General features: G+C 40.1%; 1 protein-coding gene across 2 annotated transcripts in view; it reads left to right on the forward strand.

Annotated features, from left to right (window-relative positions):
- The window catches only part of ctnnd2a (catenin (cadherin-associated protein), delta 2a), a 247,700-nt gene that overhangs the window by 195,808 nt on the left and 28,509 nt on the right, over positions 1–23,383 (forward strand). For both annotated transcript variants that reach the window (XM_084939063.1, XM_084939064.1), the window contains exons 16-19: positions 4,317–4,434; positions 8,674–8,856; positions 11,447–11,620; positions 15,006–15,156. In XM_084939063.1, coding sequence (XP_084795189.1) covers positions 4,317–4,434; positions 8,674–8,856; positions 11,447–11,620; positions 15,006–15,156 — 626 coding nt within the window. The remainder of the gene's footprint in view (positions 1–4,316; positions 4,435–8,673; positions 8,857–11,446; positions 11,621–15,005; positions 15,157–23,383) is intronic.

Genomic DNA, 23,383 nt, shown 5'->3' on the forward strand with positions numbered 1-23,383 from the left:
TCTTTCTCACCCACCTGCCGCCTGTCTTTGCTGCTTAAACATTAGTCAAGGTGAAGTGTTTTCACTGTTATGTTGTTTTATATCAACTTGACAGAGAATAGTTCTCCGTTAAGCGGCATTTCCATCGTGTGCTTGTTTGCCCATTAGCATTCAAAGAGGGTGAAAATGACTTGACCTTCTCTTGGAAGCAGGGAGCCGTGAACGTGAAGTTTTAATTGAGTTCTTGTGTCTTTCCCTTTCTTTTCTCCTTTTCTCATCAGTGCAATATTTGAAAGATCTCATTCCCTAGACTAGTGATCTCTTTATTATGGCACTATGATAGATGAACTTGAAGAAGTTCAAACTATACCAAGGTATTGTCTCATTTCGTTTCTGACATTTCAGATTTAAAAGAATGATATTTAAACTGGTGTCACCATTCTTTAATATTTCTTTTGTTTGTTTTTCGTCTTGCTCCTTCACCAGTTGTCTGAGCCCACATAGTACATCCCGTATAACGTGCTATATAGTTACAGAAAATGTGTGACCTGTTACCTTGCACAAGTGTATGTATCTGGTGGCGTTCACACTCTTTAATCTTTGAAGGACTTCCACAAAAGGTTTTTTGACAGTTGTTGTAGTTTCTGGCTTTGCCTATCTAATCTGCATCTAACTCTTTGGGTACTTGGGGCGATCGTGGCTCAACAGTTGGCAGTTTGTCTTGTAATCGGAAGGTTGCCAATTCAAGACCCGGCTCGGACAGTCTCGGTCGTTGTGTCCTTGGGCAAGACACTTCACCCGTTGCCTGCTGGTGGTGGTCAGAGGGCCCGGTGGTGCCAGTGTCCGGCAGCCTCGCCTCTGTCAGTGCGCCCCAGGGCGGCTGTGGCTACAATGTAGCTTGCCATCACCAGTGTGTGAATGGGTGGATGACTGAACGTGTAAAGCGCTTTGGAGTCCTTAGGGACTAAGTAAAGCGCTATACAAATACAGGTCATTTTACTTAATAGCACATTCTTCTTCTTTTTTGTTGATTAGCTGTGGCTGGAAAACTGTGCAGGTGCATTAAAGGTGCTTTAAATATTCCATAGCTTTTCTTTTAGAGTCATTTCTGGGTCTGTTTGCAAGTGTGCTTTCCTTGTGTGAAGATTAGATTTCAGTGAAACTTAGACTTCCAGATGGCCTTGCATTATCTTAAAATACTTAAATATTTGATCTAGAATTCATAACTGAATCCATGACAACAAGCTGCCTGGTCCCTGAGATATTGAATCAAGCCCAAATCATGTTTCACAGTGGCAATGAGCACGGTCTCCTTAAAAGCTGAATTTGGTATTTGATTTTTGAATTTAGTCTGCACTAAATTGTGTGTCTGCTCTTACTGTGACCAGAAAACTTTTGACCAGGGTGAGTCATTCTAGTGGATCTGGTCTTTGCCTATATATCTTCATTCGCAAAACGTATTTCCTTTTCTATTTTGAACAGCCAAGGCTTTTTGCTGGGACACCTGCCATGTGGATCATCTTTGTACTATGTCTATATAACTGTTTAAACATAAACCTTGACAGCAGCGGTTACAAGGGGTTGTTGCACATCCTCTTGTTAAATTTATGTGTTTGGCCAGATCTTTTCTTGAATAAAACACCTCTTTTTCTCTGCAGGTCAACACATAATAATAGTAAAGTCAATAGTAAAGAGAACACCAAACGGTAAATGTTTTAAAAGCACTAGTTTGATCTGTCGTACTCATTTTCCAAACACAGATATTGAGTGTGAAACTACTATAGATTTGGTGGCTTTGAATGTATGTAGATGTGTTGATTTATCATGTAACTGAGCTGCTTTCTAACAACCAGCAAATACATATAGTGAAGAAACACAGAAGCCAATATTCAAATGGTTTCATTGTAACTGAAGACCAGAATGAAGTGGGGTGAGGATGTTGCCATCTTAATGTGGAGCTATTATGCTCCAGTAACAGACATTATCTAGTGCAGCCTGATCAGATACTTAAGTAAAAAATAGAGAAGTACAACATAGAAGAGCCACCTCCACTGGATAAGACTCAGCTGTTCATCTGCATCTTAAGGACAAGGGTCACTCCTGCAAGGATGCCAATGTTGACATTTTGGACAGAGAAGAAAGATGGTTTGAAAGAGGAGTGAAAGAAGACATCTATGTCCACTGTGAACGAACAACTGTCTGCCATCTATAATCCAGTTTTGAGATCCCCACTTACATCCTGGGCCTTCCGACCTCATTAAGGCTACGTCCACACTAATACGTTTTCGTTTAAAAGTGCATCGTTTTCTCTCCGTTTTAGCCTCCCGTCCACACTGAGACGGCGTTTTCACTCATGGAAAGCGCAGCGTTTTCAAAACGCTCTCGAAAATGCATACATTTGAAAACGGTGCTTTCACGTCGCAGTGTGGACAGCAAAAACACTTTCTAAAACGATGACGCGTATTAGTCATATGATGCAGTCATGTGATCAATTAAACTAAGATAGCGGAGGGCATTATACAGCAGTTGTTTTGTTTGCTCTCAATTTTGACAGCCCTATTAAAGATTAATATCAGTCTTTACATGCTCCAGATAGCTTTTCTTCAAATTCTTTAACTCTCACTCGCTTTTGCAACTTTGTACTTTTGTGTTACTCGCAGCAACAACTCCACCTCATTGTTAGTCCATTTAAAAAACTCGGTGCTTTTCCTCAACATTTTGCCGCGACTTTTGAAAGAGCTGGAAAGTAAATAAGCGGCAGACAGAAATGAGGCAGGTCGAATCTTCTTGCGTTTCTCGCATGCGCAGTAGTGGAACGTAAGCATTTTCAGACGTTTCAATGTGGACGAGCAACTCTGTGAAAACAACTGAAAACTCTAGCGTGGACGCGGAGCGTTTTTAGAGGAAAACGCAGTTTTCAAATCTAACCAGGCTAGTGTGGACGTAGCCTAAATCACATGATATGATGGGGCTAGGTTTTACAGTGGGTTCACCCAAAACCTTGGCTGATTGTGACCTTTTTCACACCTTGGCTTGTGTGATTAGACAGAGGATCAATAGGGGGTCCATGACCCTCTTGGGGACACTCCCATAGGGCTCTATGGGAGTTGCTCTTAGAACTGAAGAGTCCAGACGCTTTTCTTTCAAAGCTCTTTAGACTACTATGGCCTGGATGACTGAGAACCTTCACAGACAAAAATAGAAGTAGAAAGTAGAAATCGATGTTTGTCTCATACGTTCTCACTGACAGACAGCTGCACACATGCGAAACCGATTGTGACTCTAACACTATTTGTCAGCATTGGTAACTTTTTTCTGTTAGTGTATAGCTGAAGGCCTGAAATGATATGGAATATGTGTTATTAATGTAAAGTTTATTACACTGAATTTACATAAATTATACTTCATAATTAATCTGCCTGCACTGCAGTGACTCACTGCAATGTAATTGTTGTGCAGTTTGGTCTGTGGCTAATAATGAGTTACCTAAAATCAGAGTTTCTTTTTCATTATGTTCTTGTGTCTGTCTTTGTGTTGTTGTTGTTTTTGCATATTGTTTCTCTGCTTTTCTAAATCTGATTTTATCTTGAGTGCCAAAATGTGGGACATTTGCTAGATTGTGTCAATGTTTCGTGATATGCTGGGGTTTTTTTTTAGTGTGAACTGAGCATTAAAGTAATTATTTCAGGCAAGTATAATATTAATTTTAGCTCATGCTGCTCACCTCAGTTTCATTTTCTATTTTATTAACGCAGACAAATGAGTCACTGTCTCGTACAAAGTGTTTCTGTATCACAGGCAGTTCCTTGTTGAAACCCGAACAAATCCAGCCCAACGCCCACCTGAACTTCCAGTTCAATCAAAATTCAATTCATTATTTCTGTGCATCATATTGGCAAAGCTGCTAATAATATACTGAACAATATTGTCAAATTATCAAAGCAGCGTTGGTGTGATTGTTGGCTGTGAAGTTCAGCCACCAACTGTCTGACTAAAGTGGCTTTTTTTCCCTTTCCCGTTTTTGGACTAAAGTCAAGTGCTTTAAATTGAAGTGAGCCTTCAGGGCATAGATTGAGATGTAGCCAGAATTTTAATGCTCCTTTTTCAATTGTTTAGTTTAGGGAGAAGTGCCAGGTTCCCCAGTATCTGTTTCTCTCTCTCTCCCTCTGCCTCTACACAGCTCTTATTACCAGCTTTCTTTTTCTTTCATCTGTCATCCTGTCTCATCTTCCCTCCTCAATCAGCTCTCTTTCTTTCCCCGTGTATTTGGCAAACGCATAAGCATATACAGAGAAAAGCACACTCTCCAACCAGTTGTTGTCATATGTGTGTTGCAGGAACGTAAGCTCAGCAGGTGAGGAGGCGAGACGAAGGATGAGGGAGTGTGATGGGCTGACAGATGCTCTGCTCTACGTTATCCAGACCTCTCTGGGCAGCAATGAGATCGACAGCAAGGTGCGACTCTGAAAATCTTAGCTTGTGTTTGTAACTTAAATTGTTCATTTTCAGGCTAAATTACAAAGTGTCTCATATCCTCCTTTTATCACAGACAGACACAAACTGCAGAAATCTTTTTAGCACACAGGAGGAAACAAAACAAATGACTGCACCTCTTTTCACTGCCAGCAGCCACAAGGAAGAAAAGTTTTAGTTTTCAACAAGTGTTCAGCTCATCAATATGAACTCTTTAGGGCAAATTAAAACGCTCAGATTCAAAGTATTGCAACTTTTCTACCTGCCAGTTAAGCTCTGCCAGTAGTCAAACTTGAGTAGGTTTAGGTTCACTTTGCATTTTTCTGTATGAGGCCATGTTCATGTTGGCGTGCAGTGTACGTATGTGTGTTCATGTGGCAGTACGTGTGGGCCAGTCAATACTACTGTACATAAACAGTGTTGTGGATGGCTGACTTCTCAAGGTCTCCCTGTCTCCCAGCCTTTCTAAATAGCTATCCTTAATCACTGTTTAACTGCCCGCCCTTCTCCACTGTTTAACTGCAGTCACCAGAGGAGGACTGCTGCCACCACAGTAACAAAGACTGATTGGCAGAGAAACCACCAAGCGGTCGCTGTTGCAGTAGCGGTACACATTAGCCATGTGCTCATTTGGTACACTGTCTGCCTTTCCCTTTCTCACCTGCTCTGTGCAGACTATGTTTTCCTCCCTATCTGCTTGTTGAGTTGGAACAGTCTTGGCCTGCCATTGAAATACTAAAAAATATATCTATTTATTTTGACTACTTTGGTAAAATTGATCCCATAAGGCACTGTTCAAGTAGCATAACAGGGTCATATTCGTAAATTTTAAAGTGGCTGGCAGCAAAAGTTGTAAATGTCCTTTGTATTTGTGCATTTTTCACACATTTCAGATCTTAAAATAAAGTTCTATAAAAGACAACATGAGTACAAACATTTACTTAGGGAAAATATAACCCCTTTAAAACAGTATCTATCCATTAAACACAATTGACTGTGCCTATTTTATCTGCAGCAGCTACAACCAAACATGTCTGGTACCTACAGTGGGTGAACTTGCTGTAGAGGAATTTTGGTTCACTTTTCTTTGCAGAATTGTTTAAATTACACATCACACAGAGCTTCTTTCAAGCATGGACTATAGAGTTAAATTCCTGCTAAGGCATTTAAATAAGATTCAACTTTAACCAGGCCATTTAAAAACCTCTGCTTTGGATTATTGTCTTGCTACATTGACCAAATTTCTCTCGAGCTTCAGATAATAGGCTGGTGACCTTATACGTTCATTTACATATTTATTCTCCAAAGAGTAGAATTTGTAGTTCCATAATCAAGTTACTACTTCAGAGTATGTATTTTTAAACTTATAAATAATTTAATCACGATGCGCTCTGTTTGCTCACGATGTCCTTGTGCTTTAATAAACCTTTTTTGAACATCTGCAAATATTTGGTGACAAACACAGATAATACAGTAAATTATAAAGGGGGCGTGAGAATAAGCAGATATAGATATGGTTGTATGGGACTGTTGAAGTCAAAACTTTAAAATTACATTTTATAAACCATTAATAATGAGGAATTTCATCAAATATAAAAGATAATAATATGCAATTATGATCGATGCTGCACAGTAGGACCATGCATGTAACTGAAGAACCCACATATACAAAAAACATATTGTTGATTAAGGTATTGCTTCAAGGTGACTCTGTTATTGTGTTTGTATTGATGGGTGATCAGTGTCTCTCATTTACTAGAATAATATGAATGAAAGTGGATGAAATGAAAATAATTAATAAAGGTGCACAGTGTCTTTCCTAACCTGTCCCTGTTGCAACACTGTTGCCGGGGTAAATAACTGTGCCGTTCAGACAACACTGTAAGAGTAAGTCTTTTTCTTTAAGACCGGAACTTATGACCAAGAACGATGTCAGCTATCTTAGGCAGCTTGATAACATCTCATAACGTAAGTCTTTGGACACTATGAATGGGTTCTCTTATTGAGCAATTGTCCAACCAATGGCCTGCACAGAATCTACAGTTACTATGACTAGATAAAACGAAGCAATTGTCTCTTCACTTTTAAAACAATTTACCATTTACATATAGAAAAAAAAACCTGTTGTTATCACCAATCATTTAAACATGACTAATAATGCTGAATCCCCAAATGTCTTTTGACTTCCATTAAAATGTTAATATTTCAACTTTCTGTTACTAAAGATAGAAAATCAGAGCACAATGTAATATAGCTGCTGTATTACAATAGCAGTGCTTGTTATTGTTTTTAACTACGAACTCTGTGGTTCGGTAGATATGCCTTTACTGATCTTAATTATGGATTCACAGTGATGTGATGGTGTAATAAATATACCATCACATAATCCATGTCACCACAGCACTGCTGAAATGCAGGCACGTGTTTTTATAACTTAGCTTTGAATTACTACAACGTACAGCACAATAGTTAAAGAAAGCTGATTTGGACAAGGATAGAGCCAACACATTACCTTTAGTTAACATCAAACATTAACACTGAATGCTAAATTTCTGGAGGTTTTGACCTCCTGTGAATGATTAAAAATTGATTTTTAATGTTTTATATTGTGCCTGTATAATAGGTTTTCTGTTTTTTTGCCCTCTGTGCAACACTTTGTTAAAGCTATAGGTGTTGATTCTATTTGAACTGTTTAAACATGGCTTTCTGCTCGTGACGTGTTCAATAATTGTGGACAGAGAAACATTAGATCTGAGGAGTGGCCACTATAGATATATAATGTGACATAGCTTAAGCACTAAAGAAAATCTCTAGATTACTGCCATTCTGCTCTACACAAGGCACAGAAGCAATTAAGTTTTAAGGACATTTAATCAGGTTTCCCACTATATAATAGCACACTGCCAGGAGTCAATTAACTTAGCAGACACACTAATTGAAATTGATGGTGCAAGACTGAATAGACTAGGCCCATCATTCTACATACACAGCCAATATAATGTTAATATATAATATTGAGATTTAACAGCCTACATTTAGTGTGTCTCATTGCATAGGGAAGCTTACTGGATGGCTGTTATGTGTGGACTTCCAGCTTCTAAGACTCTAGGCTGGAAAGCGCATAAAGGTCATAAATACAAGAACAATGAATTCTAGCTTTGGTGTTACAAAAGTTTCCTGTCACAGTTTGGAGTGCATAACCGTAAATCCCACCCAGGTGTAGAGGTGCTGATCTGTAACTGGCCCTGACCTCTGACCTCCCTGCTTTGACAAGACATATAACAGAATCCGTTTACCTGTCAACTTAATTTCCCTGCACAGTGCACCTAGAAACAAAAGGGTACGGAAGAAATGTGAAATAATAGATCGAAATCCGAAATGTCACAGCAAATTGTAAATAAAATGTAACTTCTCCTACATCGCTCCATAATAACGTGAGAATAGAATTTCAAATATGACTGCAGCTCACTGGAGTGAGACATTGTTTTGTTTGCAGCATCTCTTGAGGGTGTTCAATTACACTCCTTAGTTGTTTTTGTCTAAATCAACAGTCAGACTGAGTGAAGATGGATGATTTGTCTTTGTTAATTTCCACTCTGTTGACTTGATGTCTCCCCTTTGTCAGCGACGCACACGTATGCAAGTGCACACAATCGGTTAAAGAAACAAAACAGAACACACACACTTAAGAAGAGACAATATACACTATTAGAGAATCGGCTTTCCTTCAGACTCAAGAGTACACGCATGTTCTCTGGCTACTGGGTGAGCCTCGAAACTTCATGTTTAATGGGGCGTGATATAATATATTGGGTTTGTCATTTTTCCTCATTTACCTGAGTTTCTGCTAATCTCATTTCAAAGTCAGAGCTAACAATATGCAGAAGAATATTACTTGTGAGATTATTGTTGTTCTTTCCCTCTCCCTCTCACTTGCCGTCCCCCTCCCTGTCTTTCACCCTCTCCATCTGTCTGGCTCCTGAGTGCGGGTGGAAGGCTGATAGTGTAAAAGTGAGAGAGTGGGTGGTTTTTATTACCGTTCTTTGAATTTGAGTTTGCTCGGTGTTTTCAAGCGAGATGTTTCATTAAATGGCATCAAACACAAATCTTCAATCTCAACCTTTTTTTTTTTTCATTTAAACCTCTCCCTTTATTGATCTCATCTTATTTCTCCCCACCTTCTCTTCCGCCTTCATCTCTCCCATCTCGCTCTGTTCGCAGACTGTGGAGAACTGTGTTTGCATCCTGAGGAACCTGTCATACCGACTGGCTGCTGAGACATCTCATGGTCAGCAAGGGGGGTTGGAAGAGCTGGATGGCCTGCTTTGTGATGCCAATGGTCGCGATGGAGAGAGCTCTGGTTGCTGGGGCAAGAAGAAGAAGAAAAAGAAGGGAGCTGACCAGGTAAAGACACAGAAAATAGGAGCTAATCAGATGATGTGAGCAAGTTAAAAAAGGTTTTTAAAAAAATACATTGAATGTCTGAAACCTGCCACACATCCCTTTCAGCAGGGATCTGCAGTTAAATGCAGATCAGTTTCTCTTCAAGGTTATCTGAAAAGCATCGGTTTCTTTTCAAATTAACTGGCTTGTGTTAGGTTTTATTTCTGCTCTTTAACTAAACTATATATAATTGAGTCTTTGTGACCTCAACTTTCCTTTAAAGGCTTAAACACTCAGCTTCTCTTAATTTCCTAAATACCTCAACACAGACACAGGCCTAAAGTATGCAAACACAGACCTTACTTACATCTTTCAGAGCTAACCGGATGGACCAGAAGTGAATTTGAGGCCCAAACCAAACTAGATATCAAGAATATGTCTCTATTTTATTTGTTGCTGGTTGCTGTTCAACCATCAAAGCAAAGCAGTCAGTACTGCCAGGAGGGAATACACACTGATGAATAGAGGGATAGATAATGGGAAGTAGCAAAAGGTCAAACCCCAGAGGTATACACTATAAAACCCTATGAAAATGAAGCAGGGATAGTAGTTAGTGGGAGGCTGTCAGACTGAGAAAGTCTAGAGTTGAAGCCAAGAGAGAGAGATAGAGAAAACAAGTTAAGATCTGAAGATCAGGGAGCCTGAACTTGACCGAAACAATCCTAATGAACTACTGGAAAATGTTTTCCTGGAATTGTTGATATTTTGTGTAATTGGCATTTTTTTAGGTATTTAGCAGTCTGACTATATGACTTCATTTTTGATGTATTTTAAATAACTGATATATAAAAGGCACGCCTGATTTAATTGTGCTAATCTCTTTTGAAGGTTTTCTCCTATTGTATTGCTGCTCTGCTTTCAGGGTTTCTGATGTATTTGAATTGATATTGTAGTGGTGCAGGTCTGACCACTTGTACTGCAGGATTAGCACGGACCTCAAACTTTCTCAAAAAAGCTAATGTGTTCAAGCCTGTAGACAAGGCAGCGGGCCAGCATGCTTGTTATTCCTTGATGTTCACAGGGTTTTTGGACTGTGAATTTTTCCCCAGGGGGAAGGCTGTGATCGTGGAGTTCTACTTCAACATCCAAACGCATTTCAGGGAGAAAAGTTGGCACAGATGTTTTTGGACACACTAACACATTCTTTTTTCTTCATTCATCTTATTCACCAAACCCTCTATTCCCCCACAAATCACTCCTCTTCTCCAAAGTAACACTTAAGTTGAAGATAAAACATTTTGACACAGTGGAGGAGATCCAGCTTGCATCAGAGACGCAAATAAGCAAATACTCAAAACAGGAAGTCCAAGATGAAAAGGTTAATAACACCATACTGAAGTAAATGTATTTTAAAATGCTATTTTAGGGCGTTTAGCAACATATATGTGTGTGTTAAATATGTAGAATGGCTATTGTGAATCATCTGATGCTCCTTTGTGTAGTGCTTTAATCTATGCTTTGAGTTTTATGATTTCTTATCGAATCTGTACATAGATAAAAACAGATAGTGACACTCAGTTGCACACAAACACACACATGCCACAGTGCTTCTTTCAAGATATACACTAGCTTGGTTTACCTTGAGACAAGAAGAGGAGAGGATGCAGTAGAGCGAAACCGAGAAGGTCGATAGGGAGAGGAAAAACTGAGAACTGGAAAGAGCGGGACGGAAGCAGAATAAGAAATTAGGAAAAAGGGTCAAGCATGCAAGAAAGAGACAGAGAAATCAGGAGAGAGAGGCAGAGAGAGAGAGAAGAATTAAAAGGAGGAAAAATCATAAATGACATGCAAGAGAGAATTAAGAGAAAGAGAAAATGAGAGAGAAAGATGCTGGTGTATGCCTACATGAAAAAGGTGTGGGTATGTCAGCCAACAAAGAAGTTCAGACATCAAGAAAGGCTCCTCTGTAATGAAAAAAGACAAAGATGAAGTGAGAGATAGCTGTAAAGCTTTATGTTTATTGCTCAAAGCAAATGTAGCAGTGAAACATTCTCTCATAGTGTCTTCTTCTTCTGCAGCTCTCACTGTCATTTCAGATCATGCATCTCCCTTCTATCTAAGCCCTTCAACACCTTTATCGCTATTCATCCATCCATCACGATTCTTAAGCTGACAAGGAGTGATTTACTCAGTGTCTCGGTAACTTTTCTAATAGGTCAGGGTGTACCAGGGGCAGTGCATTTTGCTTTTCTCATGTGAATTCAGTCACTCCGACATAAAAAAATGTGTTTAGATACAAAAGCAAGTTCATTCAGATTTCTTATGCAGGTTTTTATAGAATCACTGTAAGCTTTGCATGGAAGAACAGAAAAAGGAACATCCTACGATTTCACAGTCACTTATTTCTCCTAGAATTGGTGAAAAATGTCATTAAAATGTTCGACCACACTGAAGAGGTGCTGTTTTTTGGTTTTAAACAAAGTAAAAAGTTTCCTAAAGGGTAAAACAAAATGTGATCGTGAGAATGGAGTTAACGGTTTCCTTAAAGTATTTCTTCATGAATATAAATTAACATAAAAAAAGCTATTTCACTCTGTCTCATCTCTCACAGTGGGATGGCGTGGGCCCCTTTCCCGACACGGCGGAGCCCCCCAAAGGAGTTCAGATGCTGTGGCACCCCACCATCGTCAAGCCCTACCTCACCCTGCTGTCTGAATGCTCCAATCCTGACACTCTAGAGGGTGCAGCTGGGGCTCTGCAGAACCTGGCTGCAGGCAGCTGGAAGGTAATGCTAGATTTGAGATGCTTTTCAAAATTGTTTGCCTTGTTATATTATATTTGTCAAATATAAATTGTCGAATTATACAACCACAGATGAGTATACAACTGCAAGTGCAGATGTGTTTAGCTTGTCCTAACACACAGTGGCTGTGCAGTGAATGCAGAGACACACTTTACTAATTGTACACAGGTCTTGCGCTCTGAAAAAACATAGATAAACGTGCATATTCACATTAAATGTTGGACAAAATACTTAAGTATGCATGTATAAGCTGAATGTGTGCAAATAAACTGTGTACACAGTCACATGCAGCAAAACCTATGAAAAGTCTTCTGCCTCCATAACCACATAGGTTAAAAAAAAAGGTAATTTTCTTTTGAATTAATAATCTTTTTGCTCACTGCAGCATCCTGCTGACTTTAAAATATTTTGAGTTCGGTCTCATGTTTTTATGTCTTCTATGTAATGCAGTATTGCACGTTGCTCAGTAGGAATGTAATTACTGTAATTATGTAAATGCTCCAAACCTGTACACACAGGGAGTAGAGCCAGGGTTCAACAACAGGCAACCAACGGAGGCAGCTAGATGGTAATAATGTATGAGTCATGTCATATTGGAGAGCACTGGTGGGGGCAGCTGTAGCCTTGAGGGAGGTTTATATAAGGGTAAAAGGCAGAAAGTGTGTGGGTATAATCTTAGCTTGACCTTAATAAAATAAAATAAAAATAAAAATAAAAACTGCGCCAGACATTGTTGGTCATAAATAGACTATGTGAGAAACTTAATGGAAGTATTTATTTGATCCAAAAAATGCAGTTTATGAAAATATGAACTCGAGAGGGAGTGACAGACAGGGGAGACACTGTGAGAGTATGCTTCAGTGGACCTGTAGATGTGTATGGGATGTGTTTGTAACTCGTTTTGAATTGGTATTTCCATCGACAGTAGAGTAGACAGACAGTCGGAGCATGACAGGTATAGAAGAGGGGGTCTCTAGAATAATCAAGGGTGGAGGAGGAGAAGGAAATGATGGGGGTGGGTTGTCTTAAGGGAATCACACGTTTGAAACTCAGCACAAAAAGTAAGGAAACTTGAATTTGGTAGATTTTTCTTTGTTGTAACAATGCTTCTTGGCAATAAATCTTATACTATTGGAAAGCCAGTGTATTTCCCCTTAAATGGTGCCACCTTTGTAAGGAAAATCCGGTTGTGAGTTGATGTTATTGACTCTTTGTTTTGAGCTTGTGGTACCCCAGGTGCTGACAAACAGGTGCCTGATTGTCAGCACCTGTGCACAAGGACACTGCTACAGCGGTCAGTTGGTGTCTGCTCTAAGCACTCCACATTTGACTGATCTGGATGGGACCTGTGCCATAGGGCAGCTTCAAGTGAGGCCTAGCGCCATCTCCAAGTTAAAGGCCAAGTTCCATATAACAGGGAATTTTGGAGACAGGCCTTGAAGTTGGTGTCTCAAGAAAAGAACACCACAAGAAGACTGTTTCCTCACCCCGTCAGCACATAAGCAGCCTTCTACAGATTTGTAGTCTTGTCTCTCAGGACCATTTGGTTGACGGCTCTCTACCCAGACTATCTGGAACAGACTGCACACTGCCAATCTCTGGTCTCATAGGGTTGCCAGAAGGCCTGCAATGACTGCCCTTCATTGCACTGGTGTAGGGAACATGTGCTGACATCAGTGCATGTTGCTAACACCTGAACATGTGGGTGAATTTTATGTTCAGTGATCAGTCAGGATTCTTCCTACAGCAGTTGGATTGTAGGGTCAAAGTGCAGAGAAGATATCGCTGCAGTCTGGGACTGAACTCTTCCAAGAATACCCTCGAAGATCGCCCCCACAGAGCGTGGTTTATAAGAAACTACCTCCAGAATTTGGGAGTGGAGATGAAGGAATGGCCTGCCTCCAGTCCTGACCTCAACCCCACTGAATACTCATGGGATCAGCTTTTACTCACCGTTCATACCAGAGTGACCAACACAACCACGCTGGATGACTTGCAACAAATGCTGTTTGAAGAATGGGAGGCCATCCCACAGTAGTGTGTAACCAAACTGGTGACCAGCATGAGTTTGAGGTGCAAGGCTGTTATGGCTCTGTGTGGTTCTTCCACATGCTCGTCTGTTGTTAAGTGAATAAATTATTAAATTTCCAATGTGTCGTGTTTATTCATCCTTTAATCATTCAATCCAGAAAATGAAACCAAACAAGTCTCAATAGCAGAGTAAAATGTTTTAAGCAGAAAAGACTGCAAATTTTTCATGGGTGCAACCCACACGCTCAACTCTACTGCTCAACCCACAAATGCATTTTCCTTACAAATGTGGCACCATTTAAGGGAGAATAAACAAGCTTTCCAACAGTGTAAGACTTATTGCCAAGAAGCACTCTTAGAACAAAGAAATATTCAACCAAACACAAATTTTCATTACTTTTTGTGTTGCGTTTATTTTACAAGAGCCTAACTGTACGAACGTGTGTGTGTGTGTGTGTGTGTGTGTGTGTTTACATGCATGTATTGTTCTGTTTTCTCCTGTTGTGTTTTTAACTTCATTGTCAGTATTCTTATAATTAAATTAGAGCTGCTAACAGTTTGTGAAGAATTAGTGTTGGCACACTAAACTCTGCCCACGTAAGTCTTACCAAAGATCATTTCAATCCAAGGGTAAAATATTTCCTAAAATGATCATATGAAGAAACACAGTTTGTAAACAGAACTGTGTTTTAACCTTTACATGCTGTGGAAAGATCAATTATAAAAGTGACAGAAACTTTCAGCCTCGCACTTCAACCACTTCTACAGATTCTTGGGCGTTTCAGTACCTCCCCAATTGTCTGCAATTGACCCATAAGGCAGATGCATTTGAGCTGTTCAGGGTTGAGTGGCCCATTTGAGGGTACCTTGATAGTTGTTGAGGGAAGATAGAGAGGTCTCCAGGCTTAAAACTCCTCTGGTTGGTTCATATAATTCTCCCTCTCACAGTATATTACTTGTGACACAGCGTAATGCGTCAGTTGCTGAATATAACATCTCCCATTTGACCACTGAGCTCTTTCTGCCTCTTTCCTTTTTTTCCTACACTAACCACTTTACTCAAAGGAAATCTATGGGGTGTAAACAATTTCATATAAAGCACCCATGACAATTTTATTAAGCAAAACACTGTTATCCTAATTTCACATTGCAGTCTCTTTTTTTGTTGTTTTTTTTAACATGGTACTAATTAATTGTTATTTTGCTGGTGTTCTTCTATTTAACTTTTATTTAAAATCCTCCTGTGCAGGATTAAGTGTAAATATACTCCTTCTTTATGGTCGTTGGACGTTAACACTGTTAACACTAACTCTTTCCACTTGTGTTTTCTTGTCAGTGGTCAGTGTACATCCGTGCTGCTGTCCGTAAGGAGAAAGGCCTTCCCATCCTAGTGGAATTATTGAGGATAGACAATGACAAAGTCGTGTGCGCTGTCGCCACTGCTCTCAGAAATATGGCTTTGGACATCAGGAACAAGGAGCTCATTGGTGAGTACTGATAAAAACTTATCCAAGGGGTGGGGTGAGGCACCAATGAATTTGTCACTGGCTTTTTTAATCTTACAAACGTTGGATGCATGTCATTAATTGAATCTCAAATGATATTCTGCTCTGTTCTGGCTCACCTGCTATGAGTCATGCGAGCCAAGTGGAGAATGTCGGTGAGCTGTGTAATTTTGACCAATTAAATGGTAGTTAATGATGAAAATTAAATTTGCAATTAAGTGTGTATAATGAGCTAACATTTGAACTTTTCAACTGTCGCTTAATAAGCGCACCATGTTTGGAAGTGTCCTGCCTATGGAGATCATATAAAACATATAAGAGGTTGGCTTGTTCTGCTATGTAAGTCGGAGAGCAAAATTGCAGTTTTTTTTCTAAATGATTAAAATAGTTATTTAACTGAAGCGAAGGTGTGTTTTTTGGTGTGAGAAAATTAGACTAAGAAATAAAGTGCAGTAAAATAAAGGGGTAGTTGATATGTATTTGAAAGAGATGGCTGAACAAAGCAGAAGAGAGGGAGAGAGCAGAAGAGACAAGCAGATCAAAGGCTTGCTTTTGGCTTTGAAAAGTACACAGTGGTAATGAGTGAGCCTCAGTCAATCTGGTAGCATCAACACATCTAGGTGGTAGAGATCACTTCTTAACCTGACGCATTAAGACACTATTGTGTGTGTGTGTGTGTGTGTGTGTGTGTGTGTGTGTGTGTGTGTGTGTGTGTGTGTGTGTGTGTGTGTGTGTGTGTGTGTGTGTGTGCCTAAGCAAACACCGCACGTGAACATAAAAGCATATAAATGCATTTGTTTGATATCACTTCTCTTCCTCTACTATCTTGGGTAATCTTAGCTTCCTAATGGGCTCGGTGGTTCCTATAGCAACCCCGCTACCCTCAGTTTCAGATGAGGGGTCTCTGGTGCCTCTGTGGTTTTGCAGAGTGTTGTTAGAACAATGGGGAATGCCACCGGCAAAGCTGAATACGCCCCCTACTGTGACAGTCTGGCTGGCACACAACGGGGGATTACAGATAATTGAAGCCTCAGCATAGAGACATCTGAATGGATTTGAATGATTTTTGTTTTATTTTGTTGCTGTTGTTTATTCAATACACCTACAAATGTATCATTAGGGAATTGGATAGCAGTGACCTTACAGCTACATTAATTTGTATCCCTGTGAAAAACAATCCAAGGCCTTTGCATGCCGTTCTTTTTTCAGCCTTTTTTGTTGCTCTCCACCTATAGCAGTAATTCCAGACACTAGCTATCCATTTCCATCGGCTTATCCAGCGTCGCTGGGGGATGGAGCCTGCCCCAGCTGTCATAGGGCAAGAGGCAGGTTACACCCGGGACAAGTCATCAGTCTATTTATTGCAGGGCTAACAGAGAGGGATGGACAACCTCTGACGCTCACATTCACACCTTCACTCCAATTTAGGATCAACAGTTACCCTAACACGCATGTTTTGGACTGTGTGAAGAGGCTGGGGTACCACTACAGGCAGGAAGAACATGCAAACAGAAAGGCCACATCCAGCCAGTGAATTTGAACCCAGGACCCACTTGCTCTCAGACAACAGTTCACCACTGTAACCCAATTAAAAATACAAAGTATAAAATAGAGTGCAAATAAATTAAACCTTAATTTTTTGTTGAATACTTTAACAAAATGTTTTTTATGAGTGGCAGGTCTAAGCTTCAAGCATGCTGGAGTACACACCCTGGACCAGTCGCCAGCCTGTCATTGGCAATTTAAAATCACCAATTGACCTACCACCCCTGACTGCATGTCTTTGGACTGTGGAAGCCAGAGTATCCGGAGAGAACCCACACAGACACGGATGCAAAATTACACACAGAAAGGCCCTGAGTGGATGATGAATTCAAACCCAGGACCTCCTTGCTGTGAGTGAACAGTGATAACAGTGCTGCCCAAACCAAAACTCCAGGAATCAAAATAAACCATCGCCACATAACCCAGAATACAAAGATACAAAAGTTAAACTAAACTCGAAGGCATATTAAGAAAAGAAGAGACCCAGAGGCTCTAAATCAAAGACTCAAAACATCAAAACTCAGATTACAACCAAAACAGAGAATAATGATAAGCCAGAATTTAGAGTCCAAACACACTCTGGATCAGAGACCACGACCATGACAATAGAAATTTTATGCATCTGACAGATGCATGAGAACAAAAAAATCCAAAATAAAGTAAAAAAAGAGGACTTAAGAAGACGTTGCTGCAGTTTATAGACTGAAAATATTGGAAATACGGGAAATATTGTGCCACAAACTACATAAAGCTGCAGGGAGGGATGCTGATTCTCAGTGGGACTGTCAGACACAGCAGACACCTTCTGAGGGATTTTTTAAATTAATTACTACATTTATTACATTTAGAGTGATCGTATGCTGACTCAGGTCAGCTATCTTAAATCACGGAAGTGATTTCATAATCATTAGCCGTTAAAAGACGAATGTCTTATTCTTAACAAGTAAAGTAGAAAGATAGTCAGTGTCAGTGGCACCCGCTGACAAAAAAGTTTCCTAAAAGCAGAGAAGATTGAGAGCGAGCAAGTGAAACAGGAGAGGGAATAGTGAGGGTTGAGCCTTTGCTCTTGGCAAGGTGTAAGTTGATACATGTTGACAGAGAAGAGGCAGAGGCCAGGCACTCCTGAGACAAGCCCCATTTGGCCAGTGTTCAAAAACTTTATTCACTACAGTGACTCTAACCTCTGATTCAGACACCTTTTTTACTTTACACCACATACTTCAGTAAAACAACAGTTTAACCTGAAGCGACAAAGTGATTTCACAGCGCAGTTTGTTCTGTCTTTGTAAGATCAAAGTTCCAGCCAATTATAATATCATTTTGCATGGCTAATCTAGAGAAAATCACCTCTTTCTAAAAGCAAAAGCCAAATCTTTGGCTTATAGAACTCGTGTGTCATAACCTGTTAGTGCCGGTAAGTTTGGCAGCATCACCATGGGGGAGTGGTAGTTTGCGTGAGAGCTCAGCAGTGCCAGCGGAGAGAGAATCATCTTTCGCAAACAATAACCTCAGTGTCAAGTCCTCTGGAAAGCTCTGTGATTGGATAAGAGCAAGACAAGCGAGAGGGAAGGAGCAAGAATCGAGAAGGTTTGAAGAAAAACGCAAAGAGTGGCCAAGTCAGGCTAAAGAGACCGAGCAGAGAGCGGTGGAAAATGAAACAAGAGGGGAAAAAAATAGAGAGCAGTGATAGCTAAGACCTAACTGCATATGTATGCTTATATTCCAATCCCCCTGTAATGTGATTTAGTAGCATATTGATGTCGCAGAGAATCATTCTTCTCATCTGTCAACGTTTTTGTCTCTCCGCTGATTTCACCTCCTTCATAGTTTTTGATTTGCATAATGTACTGTACGCCTGTGTAGCAATAAATGAGGCCCATTCACTGCTACACTGTCTGTCAGTGCAATTCCTCCCCATTTACTTACAGATGGTAATTTGACACACATGAATTGGAAACAGCTCTTGAATGCCAAAAAGACACTGTATTTTCTCCAAATACACCAACCATTTAAACACACAGGCAATGCTTGTAACCACATTCAAAGGTTAGCATTTCATGTAAATGCAATGAATGCAAACATGTGTTTAAGAAATTTAATAAATGAATGCCGTTGCACAAAGTGAGCGGCCTCAACTGCAACCTGTAATCAAGTTTCGGCGTGAGGGTTTCAATTCAATTTGATTCCAAACACAAATCCCATCTGCAGTGTGAGATTTTTAAAAAATATGGGACTTCTGTGAAACTGTTTTACTTATTAAACAAATTATTGTCTTCGTTTTTCGTAAAAGCATTGAGACTTTTAAGAATTCTTTATATGGACATGATGTGCACATACGGCACAAAAAACTCGCTCCAAGCAGAGAGTACAAAAAGGCATGAAAATCTATCCAGTCAGCGTGTGAATACCAGATTTGTTGGCTTCCTTTCTGCATCTGGTCTAGAGTAACTGAGTAATAGAGTAACATCAAACTAAGCTCTCCACTTGAAAGTGGCTTCAAAGCGCCTCTCTCACATGAATCAGCGGGTGCTTGTTGTGGTGCACACCTCGGCTTATCAGGATGCTCTCTTGTTGTCTTGTTTAACCCTTTTCCAACACCCTGGCTGTAATCAGCCTGATGCAGTGGTAACATTATGCAGACACAGGCCAGTTTCGCACTGATATTCCTCGTGGCTGAATGTAAAGAGAGCATGTCTGGAATTACGTCAAATAAAAACACCCTCAGAATAGGGATAAAGCGATCATCTTTCTGACTTCTTACTGTTCACAGAAGACAAACTGTACTTTACTCTGATTACAGTAATAAAATCAGCGCTGTTAATTTATAATAAAAATGAGAGCAGCTTGCCATCATAAAAGATAACACTGGATGGAAATTGTAAAAGTGGAGTAACAGTCTACTTCCTCCACTTCTCTTCCTGTTACTTAGTCCTCTCTTCTCTAACCACACGTCTTGATGGCTTAAGCCTTTCCTCCCACTCTCCTCCATTCGTTTTCACTATACATCGCCACCTTCCTCTCTTTAATATGAATATTACACGCCCTTTTCTCCATCTCACACTTTTCCTTTCCCTCTCTTCTTCTCCACTTTTCGCCTCTCGTTCATTTATCCCACTCCCACACCTTCTCCTCCTCCTCCCTCGTCTTCTCTCAGTGTAGTTTCAGACATGAGCTCATAACGCCTCACCTTCCCTCTATTGCAGTCTCCTGCTCTTTGTGTCTCGCGTTGATGACATCAGTGCTGGGGAGTGTTACTGTGGAAACCAATGTAGTGCGCCACAGGGATGTCACTAATTGCACGATTGCAAGTGTGTGTGTAGGCGTCAGTGTGTATTCGCTCGAGGTCAGCTTCAGGAAAAAAAAAAAAGAGAAAGGTGTTGACAACTCACCCGTTTTAAGCCTTAAATCTAAACATTTTGTTCCAGGACACCGACGTCGTTGTAGGCTGGCTGATTGCACCGAGCAGGGAGGGGAAATTACATTACATGCTTCCTTCCACTTTGCGCATTCCCAGCCAAAGAAAATATTTTTAGATCACCACAGAATGTCCATTTTGTGTTTTCCTCTCCCACGCCAATTTTTACATATTTTTCTATCCCTGCTGTCAACAGACTGCACAATGGTAAGCACAAACAACTTTGCAAAGAAAGCAGGCTGAAAGACAGTGCGGACATGTACACTGACTCACACAAAGTTGACACACACTGTCCCTGTTGCAGCAGCACTTTATGAAATTTCTCCGTCGCCTTCGGGATGAATCTCTCGTGTTCGAGGGTCTGGCATGTCTTTTATCAGCACACTGGCATTCTTTGTCCTCTGCCAGACTGGGAGCATGTCAAGAAGAGAAATAGAAATGGAAAGCAACAAATAGAAGAGAGGGAAAGAAAACACTGTTTGATGATTAGCAGATTTTCAGGGCCTTAAACATATTACTCCAGGATCTGGTTCATGATCTTTGGAGGTGCACAAACACCCTTCAGTTTTGTTCTGTATTTTTTAAGACATATTCAAAGCTCTCATGCTTTTCTTCGTGAAAATGTCTCTGAAGAGACCTCCCAGTGTTCATCACTAAGATTATAGCAGAGCTTTAGCTACCGAATAAAGTAAAGAAATTCTTTGATCTCAGTAAGTGTTAGTGTGTTTATGTCTGAGAGTGTGCGTCTTATATGTCTCTCCAAGCAAGCATTTTTCTATATGTGTGCAGAATGCCTGTTATAAAGCCACAGGTTCCTCACACGTGAAAAAAACACATCCCTGCCTCTCCTCCCTTTATCCTCGTCTAACGCTTTCCGTGTCTTATGCTCTTCTTCTTCTACAATTTAAACTGTAAACTCGTCAACTGCAGACATCAAAGACAGACACAAAAGGGTGAGATATAACTGGTGTGAAAAACCAAGCGCAGGAAGCCAGAATAGTTTATTACTGGGAAGCAACAGCATGCCACTTTCCAATTTACCTCCATTTCTGACCTTTTAAACCTGCTGTGTTTCATGTCTGTACTCTCGTCTGAAGCTTATTTATTTATTTGGAAGTTAAAAGGAATACACTTCCTATTGCTGTGGGGAAATCAGCCAGTTCTTTCAGGTTATTTATATTTATTTCCGCCTAATGAAGATTTTGATCGTTTGGCTGCAGGGTGCGTGCGATTGCGGTTTCCACTCCTGTGTGGACATAAACTTCAGTTCATGTGCTTTCCAAACAAGCCATTAACCAGAGTGTGTGTGTTTCCGTTGGTGATTTAAGTAAGAAAATCAGTATATTTTGTGCCAATAATCATCTTGCATCTCAGAATGACAGCATTAATGTTTACAGATGTCTTCAGGGTTTAAATGTTGATGTAATCTTGGTGTATGGCTGCATATTGAATGTGAAATCTGACTGTCTGACATCAAAGGATGTTGCCCACATCACTTCTATGCTTTCAATAAAGGAATATCCCCTGCAAATAGAAAGCAACACCCTGTTGCTTTGAATCTGGCACCCCCTGTCAATGAGGTGATGTAGTGCTGATGAAATCACCCGTGAGACACTGATTCAAATCACACAGATGCACCTAAGAATTAGATCTGTCACAGAATGTTTTTATAGTGACTTCCTCTATATACTTTTTTCTATTTAGACTGCAGTTACCTGTTTTTATTAGACTGCCTGTTTGTATAATAATTCGAGGCACCATAGCAAACTCTTCAGTTGCACATATAACTGTATTCCCAACGTGTATTCATTTTCCGTCATCAAATTCACGCTTTTATGAAAACATCATCGTCACAAGTCATGTTTGATTTGTTTATTCGAGCGGTAAACTTTCATAGAGTCGTTAGCTTTTATTCAGCCTGTAACAACTTCAGAAAACACAGAAGAGGTTAAAAAAAATAATGTTGCCAGAAGCTTCTGATACCAGGAAGCATTCACCAGCCCACCTTTGGGACCCTGACCCAGTCACTGATAACCGTGTATTAACCATCCTTTATTCTCAGACAGCCGGACTCCACAACCAATCAGGCAGTTTCATCTTTCCCCACATCTCCCTGAGACAATTACCTCCAATTTTACTTCAATAACACTCCCCCTTCTCTGTCAGTAAACAATCAAATCGCTCCATTGTTGAGGGTAATTGGATCTCTTTAAATCAAATCAGCCATTATGGCCCTGATGAAGCACGCCCTGCTCAGCGGGAGTTAGCGACACATGAGGGAATGCAGCACAGGAATACATTACCAACTCTGCCTCCCAGGTGAAGATAGCTATATTGGAGGAGTTGTGTAATACAGGTTTATTAGACTGTGCCGTGATCAGCACAGGGCTTGTTTCCCTCCTTGAGGACATGTTCAGGGTCTAGCTCACATTTCACGACAAAGAAAGTAGATATAAGAGTAGAGGGGAGATTGCACACTAGCATGTAGAGGTGCCACATTAGGACTTTAAAATAGAATGAGTCACAACCCACTCGTAAAAAAAAATATCCGTCTTAATCCTCTCCTCAGCTCGATTATTTCTTCCGTGTGCGTGCACTTATGATCACTGTGAGATTACATGAAATATTGCTATATAAAGTTTCTGGCTTTGACATTCAGTTTGGCTTCTGGTTGTTTGTACTACAATATGGTGAGTTATTAAACCCATTTGTATCTGTACTCTTTCTAACCATTTCTAATTATCCCTAATTTAAATACGTTAGACTTACGAGAGATGGATTGTATACTTAGTAGTAAGTAAACTCCAGCGCTGCGCTTTAACAAACGGTATCTCCAGCAGGGTAATGAGTACATCAAAAGATTAAGCTATAAAATGTGTTGAATTTTGTACTGACATTAGGAAAGTGCAGCAACTCCCTCTCATTTATATTAATCTATAATTCATCAATAAGCTTCTCGCAGGCTCTCTGTATCATATGTCTCAGTGTAGGAAAAAGGCCAGATTGTATTTGGCTAAAGTGGCGTCTGAGCGTAGCTTTGCTTTAATTTAGGCTCTGCAATTAATTTCCTCATGCAATATTAATATTTGTTTTATGATAAATGCTGTGAGCTGATAAAAACACAATAAAGCTCCCCAGAGACAAAACATTATCTTGTAAAAATTGGATTCAAAATATAATATGAATAATGTCTTATATATTTCACACCAAAACAGGTAACTTGGAAAAATCCTGCAAAAACAGAATAAA

The sequence above is a fragment of the Perissodus microlepis genome, chromosome 9 (assembly GCF_051167445.1).
Source record: "Perissodus microlepis isolate ML-2025 ecotype Zambia chromosome 9, ASM5116744v1, whole genome shotgun sequence".
Classification (NCBI taxonomy): domain Eukaryota; kingdom Metazoa; phylum Chordata; class Actinopteri; order Cichliformes; family Cichlidae; genus Perissodus; species Perissodus microlepis.